The following is a 16,374-nucleotide window of genomic DNA, read 5'->3' as shown; positions in this document are numbered from 1 at the left end:
TGGTGCCCCGCGTGGCCAGGGGGGCTGGGACAGGCGGGCCGGGCCAGCAGCTGTCCTGCAGCATCACAGAGCTGGACGGTGGGAGGAGCGGGCAGTCACAAAGGCTCCTCCCAGCCGGGCCCTGTCAGGCCGGAGTGCTCTGAGTGGTCGCGGGCCTCAGCCAGTTCCCAGCGCGCTGGGGACACGTTCTCAATGCTCCCACTGTGGGCGCTGCCCCTGCGTTCCACCTGCTCGGGAGAGCGGTGGGAAACGCTGCCAGGGGCAATGTTCCTCTGGCCCCAGCCTCTCACTCGGCCCCTGCTGCCCTCGCCTCCGCCCGGGGGCGGGAGGGCACCTGGCCAGGGGGCGCTGACTCAGTCACCCTGACCCAGGACTCGAGGACCCGGTCTCACAGGGAGCAGCCCGCTTCAGTCCCGGCTCACTGCGCGTCACCCTCCAGTGAGCCAGCACTGGAGCTCCCTGACGCCCACCCAGCACCAGGAGATGGGGCTGTGTGACTTATGCCATGCTCCCCAGCTGGAGTGACCAGCCAGTGTGTCTGAGGCGCACACTGAGCAGGCTCTTACTGCTCATGGCGGACTGACAAAAGGAAGTTTTTACTGTCACCAGCTCACAGGTGGCAGATCTGAGACAGCCATGGTCACTCTCGTTCCCTATCACAGAACTGCCAGGGGTAGAGCTGGGGTTTACCCCTGGGGGCCCAGCACCAGGGCTGAGCCAGGGTATGTGGTCGTTACCTGTGGACTGGAGGTGGCAGCTCAAGCCCAAGGGAGCCTGGCTCCGAGAGCCCAAACTCCCTGGACGGTGCAGGGGGCGGTGGTCACGATGAAGTTCGTCATGGACAGGGAGACTGGGAGTCTGAGGGAGAGCCACGAGAGGCAGCCATGCTGCACGGCTGAGCCAGTGAACCCCAGTGGGCACGTAGCACCTCGTGACCCAGGTATCCAGGTTCAAGTACATGCCACATGTATTCGCCTTTGGCTATGCCCAGTGCCCTAAATACACACATATTTCAAAGTTAACATTCCAACCTGGGTCTCACACACTGCGCGGCATTGGGGTGTGTCTTGCCCACAGTCTCACAGACCCATCACTCCCCTTGGAGACCCACAGAGTTGCAGCCCTCAGAATCATCAAGAGGCACCAAGGAAAATGGAAGTCTGAGGCCAGACAGAGGGCCACCATTCCACTCGCCATCCTCCGACCCAATCCCAAAGGGTGCGCCGATGTCCGGGAAGGCGATGTTTCCCTGCCAACCGAGGCTCCCCTGCTCCCACTCACCCCGCCTGGCCCACTGCAGAAATGGCAGCACGCAGCGCATCATCACTTTAGCTTGACCTTTATCCACGTTGAACTCACATCCCCTGTGAGGGGAGGGGATTCTAAAGTAACTTCAGTCAGAAATGTGACACCCTGGGCCCTCAGAGCTGGCCCCAGGGACTGGTAACCTGCAGAGAGGATGGAGGCTGGAGGACCAAGGAAACCCCCGCACTGCCACAGCTGGCTGGAGTTGACCAGAGCCAGCCCCACACCTCTCCCCGCTCCGCATCTGAGGCTCCACTACAACCAGGCCACCACCATCTTCAGCTGCCAGCCCCTGAAGAGCACTGACAAGTCTGGGTGGGAGTGAGTGGCACCAGAGAGGTGGTAACCTCCACCCGAAACCTCGCATTCTGTACATAGTTCAGTCCCCACCTTCCTGGACAGCGCCCTCCTGCCAGACACCCAACCATCAGTCGAATCGTCTGGCCTGAGTCAGTTATTTCGCATATTGTTTGTGGGTACTGGAAAGTGACCTAATCTTTCTGAATTCCATCCTGGCAGCGTGTTATAAGAAAAGGAAAACCATTCACTACTGATGTTGAAAATCCACTTCCAAAAACTATCCCCCAAAAATAACCCAGAAAGGAAATAATAGTACTGTCATCCTCACTGGTATGCCTAGCAGACCAGGCAAATCTAACGTAACCCAAGTGGATTACCCAGCCTAAACTTCCCTGTGCAATCTGTCAGGAGCTGGGCTACTCACGTTAGGACAAAATGGGAACACTAGCGTCCTCTTCAGTGTGAGGGAGGAACTGAAATGTCCAACATATTAATATAGGGAGGGACATTGCACAGTTCCTAACAGGGATCCATAGGTCGAAGTGTGCCTCCCCACAAGATGTGTCCTCCAACACCCCCGAATGGGACATCATTTGGAATAAGTGATTAAGTGATCCTACCTTTAGTGACATGTCCTTAGAGGCACAGACAGACACAGATGAAGGCTGAATGAAGGTGGAGATTGGAACACTTAGAGCCGCCGGAAACTGGAGAAGATGGAGTCTCCCCTAGAGGCTTCAGAGGGAGTCCCCTTGCTTTGGGCTTTTGGCTTTTGTGCACACGCACATACGCGTGTGCACTCAAAATCTCAGCCCAAACCAAACCCCACTGGGGGTACTTTCTCCCTCTGCATACCTCTCTCTCTCTCTGTCTCTCTAGTGAGCACATGTGCTGTGTTGGCAATTTGAAAAAGAAACAGAAAAAAGCAAGGAATAAAACAGTGTGCATAGTATACATACTACAATTTTGTAAAATAAAAAAAAATAGAGAGAGAAAATGAAATTGAAGAACAATATGTATGGGGTCAGTCAGTGGTTTGGGTGCAGGATCCCACATGGCCCACCATGTGGTTCGAGTCCCAGACCTGGCAGCTTGGAAGACACGCCAGGTGGTGTGTGTGCATGCCCAAAATCCCAAGCAGAGAATGGAGAAGGGACTGCAGTATGGCCATCCCCCAGGGGTTGCTTTCTCTCTCTCTCTCTCTCTCATCTCTGGCAAGTACACATTCCCTAGAGCAAAAAATAAGGAAAAAAAAAGACTATATGCATGCATGCAGATTTAGAAGATGAAACATGCTCTTAAATGAGGAGAAAAGCCCCACATTTCTGTCTCCGGAGTCAGCTGCGGACCTCCTTCCTATGCACAGAAGCAGCAACAGAGGAGGCACCTCCTCTGCGAGACGATCCGGCCAGAGGCAACATGGGTCTCTGAGCTCCCGGCTCCAGCTGGCTCGGACCCACCTGAAGTCTGGTCTCACCTTTATCAGCAGCAGCGTTCCTGCTAATCGGCACGGCTCACAGGTGCCAGGAGCTAAGGGTTTTACGTGTGTTAGCCCCTCTTAATCCTCAGCACAAACTACGAATGCTATTATCGTCCTCATCATACAGACCAGCAGACTGAGGTGCAGGAAGGGGGTCTGCCCACAAAGCGGGGGAGCCGAGAGGAGAGCTCAGCACTGTGGCCCCCGGCCCCCATGCCGCCCCACACTGCTGCTCACATATACAGCAGATTCCTCCACTGAGTTTAAGCCTTGCTTGAAAGAAAGAAAGAAAAACCTTGTAAAAATTCTTGTGTTGGGGGCCTGCAAGTGCATGGTAGTTAGGACACTGGACTCCCACACAGCCAACTGCAGTTCGAGTCCCAGACCTGGTGGCTTGCTTTCTCACTTTCCCTCGCTCCCTGTGTCTCTCTCTGGTGAATGCACATACCCTGCAGTTAATTAAATAACAATAATAAATAAAAGTTTTTTTTTTTTTAATCATGTGTTCCCCAGGAGGATTAATAAGGAATGTCTTTTTAGCCACTGTCTTCAGCATCTTTGAAACTAGGTAAAGGTCACCTTGAAGACTGAAATCCACAAAAGAACTGAAGAGAACAGGGGCAGGATCTCCAGAGGTTCCAGGATAGTGGTGCTGCCACCCACTGTCAGAGCCCAAAGTCTCAGAGAGCCTGGACACGGGTGGGATGTCTTGTAGTTTGACCGCGTGGCTCTTGTCAGGTGGCTCCTGTGGAGTAACAAGGCCATTTTACCAGCTTGCTGGCTCGGCCCTGGATTGAGGGGGAGCCAAACTCTCAGCACTTTGGAAGGGATCGAAGATGCGGAAGCGCACGCGTCCCATCCCGTGGGACCCCTGGATGCTGGTTTATCGGCAAGAGCCATCAGAAGAGCCCAGCAGGCTGTTTTCCTGGTACCGCTGAGAAGGAACAGGTCCCTCCACAGGAGCTGAGCACCGGCTCTGCTGAAGCCATGCCAGAGCCCCGGTCTCCCTCCTTGCCGCCTGCCCGCGCCCCAGCCCTGGGTTGGCCGTCAGGCTCACCACGCTGCTGCTGGTATCCTGACTCCCAGGGCCAGAGCCCATGCTGGGGCGGCACGTCCTAGCATGATGTGGCCTCTCACACTCAGCCTCTGTCTAGGTGCATGAGCTCTAGTGCCGGACTGCCTGGCTGCAGTTCCAGCTCTGCCCCAGTGTCCGTGTGACACGGGGCAAGCCACTCGGCCTCTCTATGTCTCTCCGTCATCTCTAATTTTACATACACAGTGTACTTGTGCCTGGTGTAAGGCCCAGTTAGTGTGTGTGTCTATACATATATAAAGCGAGAGAGCACCTGGCGCCTAACGCATACCTTACGGATGTTAATGTCACTACCTTTAGAAGGCACAGTCCCCCCCCACAAAAGAGACATTCATCAAGTTAGACAAGACAGGACCCCTCAGAAGGTTAAAGAACAAAATCAATGTTACCGACTTCGTGGAATGAATGCTTTGACTGTAAGTGCAGGGGACGGCTGAAAAGAGAAATACCAGTACAGTGGCGAGCGCGGTGGGCGAAGGTCTCCTGGCAGAAGTCTAGTGGACGAGCTAGTTATATAGGGAGAGTCAGTAGACAGTGGAGAGATGGGCCGAGCAGAGCGCTGGCCTGAGTGGGCCTGGGGGAAGGCGACCAGCACTGAGAACAAAGGCGGGGAGTCTGGACGAGGGACTCTGGGAGGCCAGACTGGAAACAGCCAGGAGAATTGGAGAGGGATGGGCAGGGGCTAGGAGTCAGCAGGTGGAGGTGACCGTGGAGTCCAGGAAAGCAAGTGAGTGTTGGAAAGTTGGTGAGTGTTCTTACTCACCAACGGGGAGAACAGGGGCAGAGCCGGACGAAGGCCAAAAGAGAAGAGAAACGCCAAGGAACAGACGAGGAGGAGTTGGGGGGGGGGTGGTTTAGAGGCCCACCATGAGCCGGGAGGGGCACGCTCTACCACATGCAGAAAACCAGCCTGTTCCACACAAGTGCGCTCTTCCCAGAACTTGGGAGCTCAGGGCGAGGGAGCCCTGCGGCTGCATTCTACAAGCCCCGGAAATGGGTTCTCAGCCTCAGAACCTCTCCATACAGATAGCGTTGGTGTCGCTGTAGGTATGGTTTTTTTCTGAACTGACACACTTCTCTCTCTCTTTTTTTTTTTTTTTTTTTTTTTTAGAGAGAGAGAGACTTTTTGCTATAAGGCATAGGCTCTCTCTGGAGAGACAGAAAGAGAGACATCACCCACTGGGGGTATGGCCATGCCACAATCCCTTCTCCTCCTGGGATTTTGGGCATGCACTCACACACAACCTGCGTGAATTTCAAGCCACTGGGTCTGGATCAGAGACATGGTCGACCACCAGGAGTCCAGCGCTTTAACCACTGTGCCACCTGCTGGCCCCTGACTTTACACACTTCTACACAATCCTTCTGTTTTTCTGTAGAGTTTTTTGCCTTAGGGTGGGTGCATGTGCTTACCGGAAATTACTCACCGGGTAATTTCCCTCTCAGTCTCTGTCTCTGTCTCTCTCTCGCTCGCTCCAGTGCGCGCATGCAGCTTAAGGCAAAAAACTCTAAAATAAAAAATAAACTGAGAGGGGCTAGACAGTGACAGTGGTATGCTCCACAAGACTGAGCCACATGGGAAGGTCCCAGATTCCTGACTAGGGCCCTCCTTGAGTACACTGGGCATGAAGGTGGCCACAGCCCAAGACTGCCTGAGGCCGGGGTGGACTGCAATGTCAGGACCCTGTCAGAGTGTGTGCTCTCTCTCTCCCCCTCCCTCATGGAAGAAATAAATGAGTAGCTTTTTTTTTTTTTTTTTTTTTTTCAAAAAAAAAAAGCTGATAGAAAACTGGGGCCAGCAGACAGAGTAATGGTTACATTGCCGTACTCTCACATAGTTGACCACTATTGAAGTCCTGGACCCGGTGGCTTAAACTCACACTAGGCGTGTGTGCATGTGTGCCCAAGATCCCAAGAGGAGAATGGAGGTGAAGGGATTGCAGCGTGGCCATTCTCCTTTGGGGGTGATTTCTAACTTCTGTCTGTCTTTCTCTGTCTCTTAGGTGAGCGCACATGTCCTATAGCAGAAATCTCTCTAAAAAAAAACTGATAGAAAACCAACCAGTGTTACCAGCAGTTATCTGAATGGTAGACTCACGAGTCCTGTATTTTCTTCTATGCAATTTTTTATATTTTCAAAAATTTATATGCATTGTTTTAAGGAAGAACGAATACTTGCTGTTTGACTAAGAGGCCCAGAGGCTGGCAAACAATATCTGGGTCCCTGCTCTGGCCCATGGCCATCGCCTGTCATCTATCGACAACTTACTACCACTCTGAGCTGCTGAGGCTGCCGGGGAAAGAAGCAAACCCCGCGTGGTCAGCAGAACACGCCACATACTGAGCTCCAAGGGGGTTTGAGGCCGAGGGCTGGGCGGACTTGGCCTGGTCACAGGAGCCGGCTTAAGCCAGAGGGTAGATCGGCCGAATTACAACAGGCCCAGCTGTGGAGGCCACAGGGCAAAGTCCACTAGCCCTGAAGCATTTCCATGCAGGACAGAAAACAGGTGAGGTCAGAGGTGGGTGCCCGATTTGCTGTTCATGGCAGGCCTGGGCCATGTCCTCCGGCTTGCTTTTATTTTTACTTTTTAGGTTTTTGCCATAGGGCCCATGCACTCAGCTGAGAAACAGACACAGTGAGAGTGAAAATGAGAAACCACTCCCAGGGTTGGGGGGTAAGACCACACTGCAGTCTCTCCTCCTCCATTCTCTTCCTGGGTGGGATTTTGGGCACGCATACACACATGCTCGGCATAATTTTCCAGAGGACAGGTCCAGGACTTGAACTGCAACTGGCCCTGTGGGAGTCCAGCGCCTTAAATATGACACCACCTGCTGGCCCCTCCTCTGGCTGTTTTAATAGGATACAGGCTGCCTGAGTGCCATCCCATATTTAGAAACAAACTGAAGTCTGGATGTGAAAAGGCCTGCTGCCGCCTGCCCACTGAAGCTGTAGTCAGCCTGCTGTGTTTGCCAGGCAGGCAGTGTCCAGAGGGATGACTACACCTGTTCATCTTGAACCCGGGGTCAATGCACTCCTCAGTTTGGCGAAGGGTGCAACGATTTCAACACACTTAAAGGCAAGAGGGAGGCTGAGTGGTGGCGCAGCAGTAAATGCAGTGCTCTGTGAAGTGACCACATGGGAAGGTCCCAGGCTCTGGGCTCATATCCGGAGGCCTCCCTGAGGAGGGAGGGTGCCCACAGTCCAGAGCTGGCTGAGGGGGGTAGAACACAGCGTCGAGACACTTCTAGGGGTGCTGGCTCTGTCTCTCATTCGTGGAAGAAATAAACTTTGAAAAATAAAAAGTAAAAATTACAAAAAAGGATACCAGGTATAAACTTTGTGTCCTTAACATAAAATGGACTAATGCACAGCCAAGAAGGGGCGGCTGCACATGCGCCAACGGGACAAACCCGAGGGCGCTGCGTGTTGAACAGCACCAACAGAAACATAGGCCATGAGTGCAACTGCAAATATCCTGGGCGCCCACTCAAAAAAGTGAAAAGAAACAGATGACATTAATCTTTTTTTTTTTTTAAGAGGTTTTTGCTATAGGGCTTGTGCGCTCCCCAGACAGACAGAGAGACAGAAAGCGAGAAATCACCCCCCAGGGGGGGATGGTCACGCCGCAATCCCTTCTCCTCCGTTCTCCTCTCAGGATCTTGGGCACGCACGCACATGCGTCCAGCGTGAGTTTAAGCCACCGGGTCTGGGACGTGAACCGCGGTCGACTATGTGGGAGTCCAGCGACATAGCCGTTACGCTAACTGATGACATTAATCTCAATAATAGATTTTATTTAACTCAATATATCCAAAATATTACAAATACAAAATCAATATTAAAAAAAATGACTGAGCTTCCATTCTTCCTTAGTCCCGAGTGAAATCCGCTGTGTATCTTACATTTACAGAGCATCGCAACTTGGACTAGCCACGTTCCAGTGCTCAAAAGCCACAGCCGGCCAATGGCTCTCGTGCTGGACAGACGGCACGGGACTTGAACTGCAACTGGCCCTGTGGGAGTCCAGCGCCTTAAATATGACACCACCTGCTGGCCCCTCCTCTGGCTGTTTTAATAGGATACAGGCTGCCTGAGTGCCATCCCATATTTAGAAACAAACTGAAGTCTGGATGTGAAAAGGCCTGCTGCCGCCTGCCCACTGAAGCTGTAGTCAGCCTGCTGTGTTTGCCAGGCAGGCAGTGTCCAGAGGGATGACTACACCTGTTCATCTTGAACCCGGGGTCAATGCACTCCTCAGTTTGGCGAAGGGTGCAACGATTTCAACACACTTAAAGGCAAGAGGGAGGCTGAGTGGTGGCGCAGCAGTAAATGCAGTGCTCTGTGAAGTGACCACATGGGAAGGTCCCAGGCTCTGGGCTCATATCCGGAGGCCTCCCTGAGGAGGGAGGGTGCCCACAGTCCAGAGCTGGCTGAGGGGGGTAGAACACAGCGTCGAGACACTTCTAGGGGTGCTGGCTCTGTCTCTCATTCGTGGAAGAAATAAACTTTGAAAAATAAAAAGTAAAAATTACAAAAAAGGATACCAGGTATAAACTTTGTGTCCTTAACATAAAATGGACTAATGCACAGCCAAGAAGGGGCGGCTGCACATGCGCCAACGGGACAAACCCGAGGGCGCTGCGTGTTGAACAGCACCAACAGAAACATAGGCCATGAGTGCAACTGCAAATATCCTGGGCGCCCACTCAAAAAAGTGAAAAGAAACAGATGACATTAATCTTTTTTTTTTTTTAAGAGGTTTTTGCTATAGGGCTTGTGCGCTCCCCAGACAGACAGAGAGACAGAAAGCGAGAAATCACCCCCCAGGGGGGGATGGTCACGCCGCAATCCCTTCTCCTCCGTTCTCCTCTCAGGATCTTGGGCACGCACGCACATGCGTCCAGCGTGAGTTTAAGCCACCGGGTCTGGGACGTGAACCGCGGTCGACTATGTGGGAGTCCAGCGACATAGCCGTTACGCTAACTGATGACATTAATCTCAATAATAGATTTTATTTAACTCAATATATCCAAAATATTACAAATACAAAATCAATATTAAAAAAAATGACTGAGCTTCCATTCTTCCTTAGTCCCGAGTGAAATCCGCTGTGTATCTTACATTTACAGAGCATCGCAACTTGGACTAGCCACGTTCCAGTGCTCAAAAGCCACAGCCGGCCAATGGCTCTCGTGCTGGACTGACGGCACGAGCCTACATCACACGAGGAAGGCCTCCCTTCACCTCTGACCTCAGAAAGCCCAGAACTAGAGCTGCCCTGAGCACCAGCCCACGCCTCGTGAAGGTCAAGGTCAGCAGAGGTCTGGCTCCTAGCCCCTGGCCTGACCAGGCAGGCAGCTGTGCTGCTGACGGGCGCACCACAGTGCAGGGCAAGCCCAGAAGACAGGCCCCTGGGGCTGCAAGCACGACGTCCTCAGGACCTTCGGGGACAGCAGAGAAAGGAACTGGGTACAATCAGTCTTCTTTCTGTTCGGAGTTTTCACAGCACGAAACTCCAGTCACTTCAAGGACAGAGGCCTCCTGCCATGTCCATCTATCCATCCCCTAAGGGATATGTCTGAGCACCTCCTGCCCCAGTGCTCCACAGGGCCCTGAGGACCAGCCATGCCGGGGACAGCAGCCAGGCCCCAGAGCTCCACCTGGGGTGAGAACTTGCAGCACTTCAGCACAGCCTCACTGACTTGCCCAGAGGTCCCTATAAAGTACCTTAGGGAGGCAACCCTGAGGCTGAGAATGTCGGACCACCATCTGAGTCCCCTGGGTGGCAACAGAGCCCTGAACCTCAAGGGGCATGCGCCCCACCTCCAAAGAGCTCTTGGTCACTGGAGGAAACAATTTCAGTCACAAGGCTGTGGGGTCAGGGCCTAGCAGTGGCAGGGGGTGGTGAGATTCAGAGAAGAAACCCGGAAGGGAGTCTGGGAGGCTGAGGAACTCGCCAGGCAGAGAAGGAACAGCATGAGCCGAAGGCACAGAGGCCTGAGGGCAGCTGAAGGCAGGGCATGGGAGTGGAGGCCCCGCCACACGGCCAGCGCCCCCACCCAGGGCCTAAGGGACCTTGTAGTTCAGGGTTTATCCTGTGGACTACAGAGGCCATTGGCGAGTTTTATCCAGGCAGTGAAAAGGACCAGGTCTTCACTGCGCAGTCGCTCTGCCGCGGGGACAGTGCCCTTCCTGCCATCCATTCCCTTCCTAGGGTTGGGGGCCAAGTCTGAAAGCCCATATGAAAACGCAGGATGGTGTTTTCTACAGAGCTGAACCGTACCCTGGGGACTCATCTAAGAGCCTCGGACATTCACTCCAAAGAGAAGTTGTTGACTTGAGACCCCTGACAACGAGCCACCCAAACCGTGCAAGCACCCCATTCTCAGTGCCTACACTGCTGAGGTCCCCACGGGTGTCAGCTAGCTAGACCTTCGGCTGCTGGAAGCCCCCCATGATTCTGGGAGCGTAGCACCACTTCCCATCCACTCAAAGGAACAGCAAAGATCCTCGTGGCCACTGAGAAAAGCCGCTGGAACACTTCCACTCCTCGGACCCGACCTGCTTCCTCCCTGGGTCTCATGGGTCACTGCCTTCAGTCCCCCACTCCCAGCCCCCACTGCCCTTCCAACTCGCCTGATTACCCAGTTCCAGCCTAAGGCTGGCCTACTTTCGAGGCCACGTGAGCAGAAGAGCTTGGGCATTACACAAAGCACAGAACATAACTGGGACAGCAGCCATAGAAAGAGGGCAGCACCTGCCACAGCGTCTGCCAAGGAGGCGAGGACACAGGCAGAGCCCTGGTCAGCAAACAGCTTTTGGCCCAGGCTGGGTGGGAGGGAGAAGCTGGGAGGGAAGGGCAGACGTGGCGTGTCACAGAGCAGGGAAAGCTGAGCTCAAAACCAAGAAGGCACTGAGTGAGATCACTTTACCTGTGATAAGGGCCGAGCAGCCTCCCCTGCTCTGATAGTCGCCTGGTGGTTCCAGAGCCCTGCCCAGTCTGACAGTGTGGGCTCGGAGCCCACAGCAGGACATGGGAGCATGCAAGGATTCTCCTTAACGAGGTCCACTGAGAGGGTGGAAGAGACGGCGGCCCTCGGATCTCCCCACCCTGGCAGAGAGGTGCCGCCCGGGTGGTTTTCAGAGGTATGCTTCTCAAGGAACTGAGGCCAAGGTCACCTCCCCACCGTCTTCCTGAACTTCCAGCTCCATGAGCACCCTGACCTGAAACAACCCCTGGCCCTTGCCGAGAAGATGGAGTGTTTCATGGACACACTCCCTGTTCCAGCCCTTCTGGACAGAGCCCCTGGGTGGAGGGGGTGTTCTGAAGGGGACACGCCCTCCGGTCCACTATTTCCACGTCATCTGCCAGGCCTGCCAAGGTGGGCTGTAGAGGGGAGGGATTCAGACAGGCCAGCTCCTTCTGGTTCCCCAGGGCCTAGCTGGTAACAAGGACTAGGCCACGTGGATGAGGAGGTTGGCTTCACAGGAGAGCAGGCAGGGGAGGTGAATGAGACCACTCGGCCGTGGATGGGGGCTAGTAGAGGCGAGAAAACATGGCCTTCTGCATCCAACGGAAGAGCTGCACCAGCTTGTAGAGGAAGGGCAAGGAAGACGGAGAGGCTGCCAGGGAAAGGAGGCTGGTGAGTGCTCCCCTGTCCTCCGCCCTCCTCCTCACTCCACGCCTTCCCAGGTGCCCTCCACCCTCCTCCACCCTCCTCAGCCCTCCTCCTCACTCCACCCCCTCCCAGGTGCCCTCCACCCTCTGCCCTCCTCCACCCTCTTACTCCCTCTACTCCTCACCATCCCATAGGGACTATCGCCCTGGGTGGACGTCTGACTTTTTAAAAAATTACTTATTTGTTCTTTTTTTTTAAAGTTTACTATAGGCACATATACTCACCCGAGAGACGGGGGAGCGGGGAGGGGGGGTGCGAGAAAGAAAATCATCAGGTTCGGGACTCAAACCTCAGTCCACCACATGAAGTTCAGCACCCGACCACTATGCTACCTGCTGACCCCAGTATGTGACTACTTTAAAGCATGTTTTGGTGCTTTATGTTACTTGGATCCTCCTCAATAGTGATGAATTTTACTTTCTCTAGGATATCTTCTCTGAAATTTATTTTCTTCACAAATACACTGACCTTAAATTTGCTAAATAAAAAAATCCAAATTTATTACATCTTAATCTAATTTTTAGATATATAACTTGAGATTTTGGGCACACGCCCAGAGTGAGTTTCAAGCCACCAGGTCCAGGACTCAAACCGTGGCAGACCATGTAGGCGTCCAGCGCCGTGACCACTACGTCACCTGCTGGCCCCAGTATTACTTATCTTTATCATGAGTTAATTACATTGAACATGAAGTAAAATCTACTGGATATGTCTGTTTTCCTTTTTTGAATTATTGATCTTGTTTTATAAGAAATATATCTCCCTTTCTTTCGCTTTTAATTTTTTATTTATTTATTTTTTTTGGAGAGGTTTTTGCTATAGGGCACGTGTGCTTGCCAGAAAGACAGAGAGAGACAGAGAGATAGACAGAGAGAAATCACCCCCCGGGGTGGATAGCCATGCCACAACCCTGTCCCCTCCTGGGATTTTGGGTATTCATGCACATGTGCCCAGTGTGATTTTCAAGCTGCCAGATCCAGGATCCAAACCATGGTCAGTCAGGGAGGAGTCCACACCGCCTGCTGGCCCCGGAAGATTTTAATTCTGAGGTTCTAGCCAGATTTGACCCCGACATAAAGTACATGACTGATCGATTCAGCCAGGGCTCAGGCTCCACGGGCAGAGCGGACTCTCCCCAGACGACTCTGTGGGCTGGGGACTGTGCTCTTCGGCCAGGTGGGGCTGCCTCTGGCTCAGGCCCGGAAATTCCTCTTTGTGGAACAAACTCAGAGAGAAACGCCCAGGCCAGTACCCCACTCGATGGGAGGGCATCTCGGATGGGAGAGCCCCATAGGCCCAGCCCCCCAGGAAGGGTGGGAGGGGAGGCAGGCACCGCCACTCACCTGGGTCAAGCCTCACTACCAAGAGACACAGGATCAAGGCGGCCAGGAGGCTTTTTTTGAAGGGCAAGGAAAAGTAGTAGCTGACTGCAGAGTCCCAAAGCCGGCGAAGCAACATCAGCAGGGACAGGAACGGGTGGGAAGAGCCTGGGTGGGAAGGCAGAGCAGAACTTCAGGGCACGACAGACCTGCTCCCTGAGGGGAGCTCTGAGCTTAACTGCGAGAGTCCAGCAAAAGGTGATGAGAAGGACTTTCTCACGTGGCTCAGAAACTGGGTCCAACTTAATATATACCGAGTATCTGCACTCTATGACTGAAACTGATTGACCCAAGGTTGTACAAACACAAGAGCAGGGGGTTAGTGCCAGAAGTGATGTGTGTGGAGAAGAGGGACCTAAGGAAGGACATTTGGAGGACGGATACGGAGGCAGAGCACTGACAGGATGGGGAGGTGTGGTGTTATTGGTGGAAGATATTCTGATCAACTGGACTGGGGAGAAATGTTCACATATTGAAATGTTCACTTTGTAAGCTAAATAATGTGATTGAATATATACAAAAAAATTAAAATAAAAAAAATTAGAAAAAAAGAAAGTGGGTCCCAAGCAATTCCAAAAGCTCCAAAACTATTTTAAAAACATACTATCTTATTAGACTACGACCTCCTGTGACAGACAAGACCTATGCAGCTGGGGACACCTGGCACACATGCTATCTTTCCTAGTGACCTCATTATTTTAGAGCGTCCTCTGCATGTTGGCCTAACACGCATGCAGTTACCCGGGGCAACAGCTCGATGACTGCAGGGACATGAAGGGCGTTGAACACACATGGTGAAGAATTCAAGTCTTGGACTGGGACTATACACATGAATGCTACCTGTCCAGAGAAATGTATCCTCCGCAGAAGGAGGAACCTCCCTCTTTCCATCCCACAGACACGCGCTGCCTCAGGAGACAGGGAGTGTCCTCTCTGTGGACGTATGCCCCGAGACCTAACGCAGCTGAAAGGATTCAGGGGCCAGGGGAGGACCCAGAGCAGAGGATCTTGACGGTCCCCTCATGAAAAAGCAAGCCCCACGTCCTCGACCACCGCGCAGGTACCCCTCATGTGATGCCGGCTGGGTGTAGTTTGGGGCCTCGGCTTCCTTACAGAGGCTGGCTGGAAAGTGCCCTCTGGCAGTCAAGGGTGCACATCAACCAGTGAAGAACAGTGAAAGGCCCAGGGTAAAAGCAGACAGGAGGCGGGGCGGGAGGCCCGAGCTGAAGGGTCTCCCAGAGGGAGTAATTCCTCCCTCCAAGTGCAGATTCCTGAGTTACCATGCTAGCTTCCTATTTTCCTGTGACTAGCCCCAGACAAATCTCTTAAAGGAGGGGGTAACACCCCACCCGGGCCTGCACGGTGAGGTCTGCATGGGGAAGAAAGAAATCTAGTGAGAGCATCCCCCAACAAGATGCCTAGTTAGCCCCCAAGGGGAAGGTGCTCTTCTGAGACCCAGCCATGCCTTGCCATAGGAGAATCCCCTTGTGCTGTAAGCTTCGGAGACTGGGCTTGGTTTTGTACAGTAGACCAACAGGTTTCCTATTCTGTGATCCGGGAGCCATTCACTGGAAGGATTACTGCACACTCCCAACAAGGCCAGGGGTGCCCTGAGGTGTAGGAGGAGCTTCAAACCCCTCCAGCCCACAGAGGCCGCAGAGGCCCTACCTTCCTGGCTTAGTTCCTGGGCCTCCTGGGAGTCGGAGCGCTGCTGTGTCCGCTGCTGCCTTGCTGCTTGGATGGCCTGCAGGACACCTAGCCGCTGCTCCTTGTCAAAGGCTGCAGAGCCCACCACCAGCTCCTCGGCCTCAGACAGCCGGCCCAGAGGCAACAGCACCCGCTGCAGGTGGAGTTCCGCCAAGCCTCCATACTCTGGAAGGCTCTGGTTGTCTGGCTCCTGGAGCCAGGCACCAAGCATGTCCACCACGGCCCCAGGCTCTCGCATTTTGCTGTAGAGAAGAACGCTGCAGGCCCAAGAATGAGATCCCAAAACAGGAGTCAGTGTTCCAGTCAGGCCATTCCTTATAACCACTGTGCCTCCCCACCTGAGCCCTCCAGCTTCCCTGTGGGTGCTGACCCTGCCAAGGACGAGGAACTCCAGGAGCCCCCAGTCCCGTTTGCTTCTGTCATCCCACCTCACTTATTCCCTCCTGTGGACCCTTTCCTGACCTCTGGCCACCCCTCATCTCCCCAGCCACATCCTTCATTGCAGTTCTCAGATCTGAAGGTGGGGAGGAGGGACCCGATTTGGAGGAGATGGCAGGGAAGGGAAAAGAGGACACAACAGACCCGATTCAGGAGCACAGAAAACCCCCTTGCTCCTGGACATATGGGTGAGCCACAGGGCCTACCACAGCTCTAGGACTTTGGGGGGCAGCTTCTCCGGGGCCTGGTAATACTGAAGGACCCAAGAGAGGACTTCTCGCCAGCGATTCATTTCAGCCAGGGCCTGGATCCCCACAACGCACAGGGCGCATTTCACCTCCGAGGAGCTGTCAGAGGAAGGGCCGGTTAGGAATGCAAGTGGTTTGCTCCACTGGAGCTTTCCTGCCACCTGTCCTCCCGTCAGTGATCAGCTGGCCCTCACGAGGGTCTCAAGGGCAGACCTTCCTCCGGGAGTTCAAAGTTCCTGCAAGCCACTTAGGCGAGCGGGTGGCTGCCCACCGCGCCCCTCTCTATCCTGGAAGGCAAGTGCAAAGTAGGCGAGGACTCCCACCACCTGCCGACGGAGTCGGCGCCCAATACGCACTCACGTACAGCATCGCACGGTTCCCCTCCGAGCGGGAAGCCGGGACCGGCTGTAGGGTCCTACCGCGCTCGGTTCCACGCCTCGCCCACTTCACTGCGCAGTGCATTTCTTCCCCTGTAGGATGGGCTCAGGGCGGCTGCCAGCCTCCAGAACCCACTCACCGAGGCGAGGCCCAAGGCTGCCCGTGAACTACCCGGGCAGACAACGCCTAACTCCCGGGGCCCCAGCGAGCGCCCGCCCACACCCGGCCGTGCACGTACGCGCTCGCTGGCTCCTCGGGGGCGGCGGGGCCCAGGCACCGCCACGCGCGGTCGCAGGCGTCCAGCGCGGCCGCGAAGTCCCGGTGCACCACCAGGAGGTCGGCTGCCTCCTCCAGTAGGTCCGC

General features: G+C 54.2%; 2 protein-coding genes across 2 annotated transcripts in view; both read right to left on the bottom strand.

The window, feature by feature from the left end:
- TUBA8 (tubulin alpha 8) overlaps window positions 1–11,251 on the bottom strand; it is a 31,153-nt gene extending 19,902 nt beyond the window's left edge. The window contains exon 1 of the mRNA XM_027775648.1: window positions 11,115–11,251. Coding sequence (XP_027631449.1) covers window positions 11,115–11,225 — 111 coding nt within the window. The 5' untranslated portion in view covers window positions 11,226–11,251. The remainder of the gene's footprint in view (window positions 1–11,114) is intronic.
- A 423-nt stretch (window positions 11,252–11,674) lies between these two features.
- On the bottom strand, window positions 11,675–16,374 carry PEX26 (peroxisomal biogenesis factor 26; the record flags this gene model as incomplete). The annotated part of the gene is made up of 5 exons (XM_006158362.3): window positions 11,675–11,805; window positions 13,205–13,348; window positions 14,909–15,204; window positions 15,592–15,732; window positions 16,250–16,374. Coding segments are annotated over 5 exons (792 nt in total), but the record flags the coding sequence as incomplete, so codon positions are not given.

This window comes from Tupaia chinensis, unplaced genomic scaffold, assembly GCF_000334495.1.
Source record: "Tupaia chinensis unplaced genomic scaffold, TupChi_1.0 Scaffold000578_2, whole genome shotgun sequence".
Taxonomy (NCBI): Eukaryota; Metazoa; Chordata; class Mammalia; order Scandentia; family Tupaiidae; genus Tupaia; species Tupaia belangeri.
Note: the sequence above shows the minus strand (reverse complement) of the source record. Positions and strands in the feature narration are given on the sequence as shown.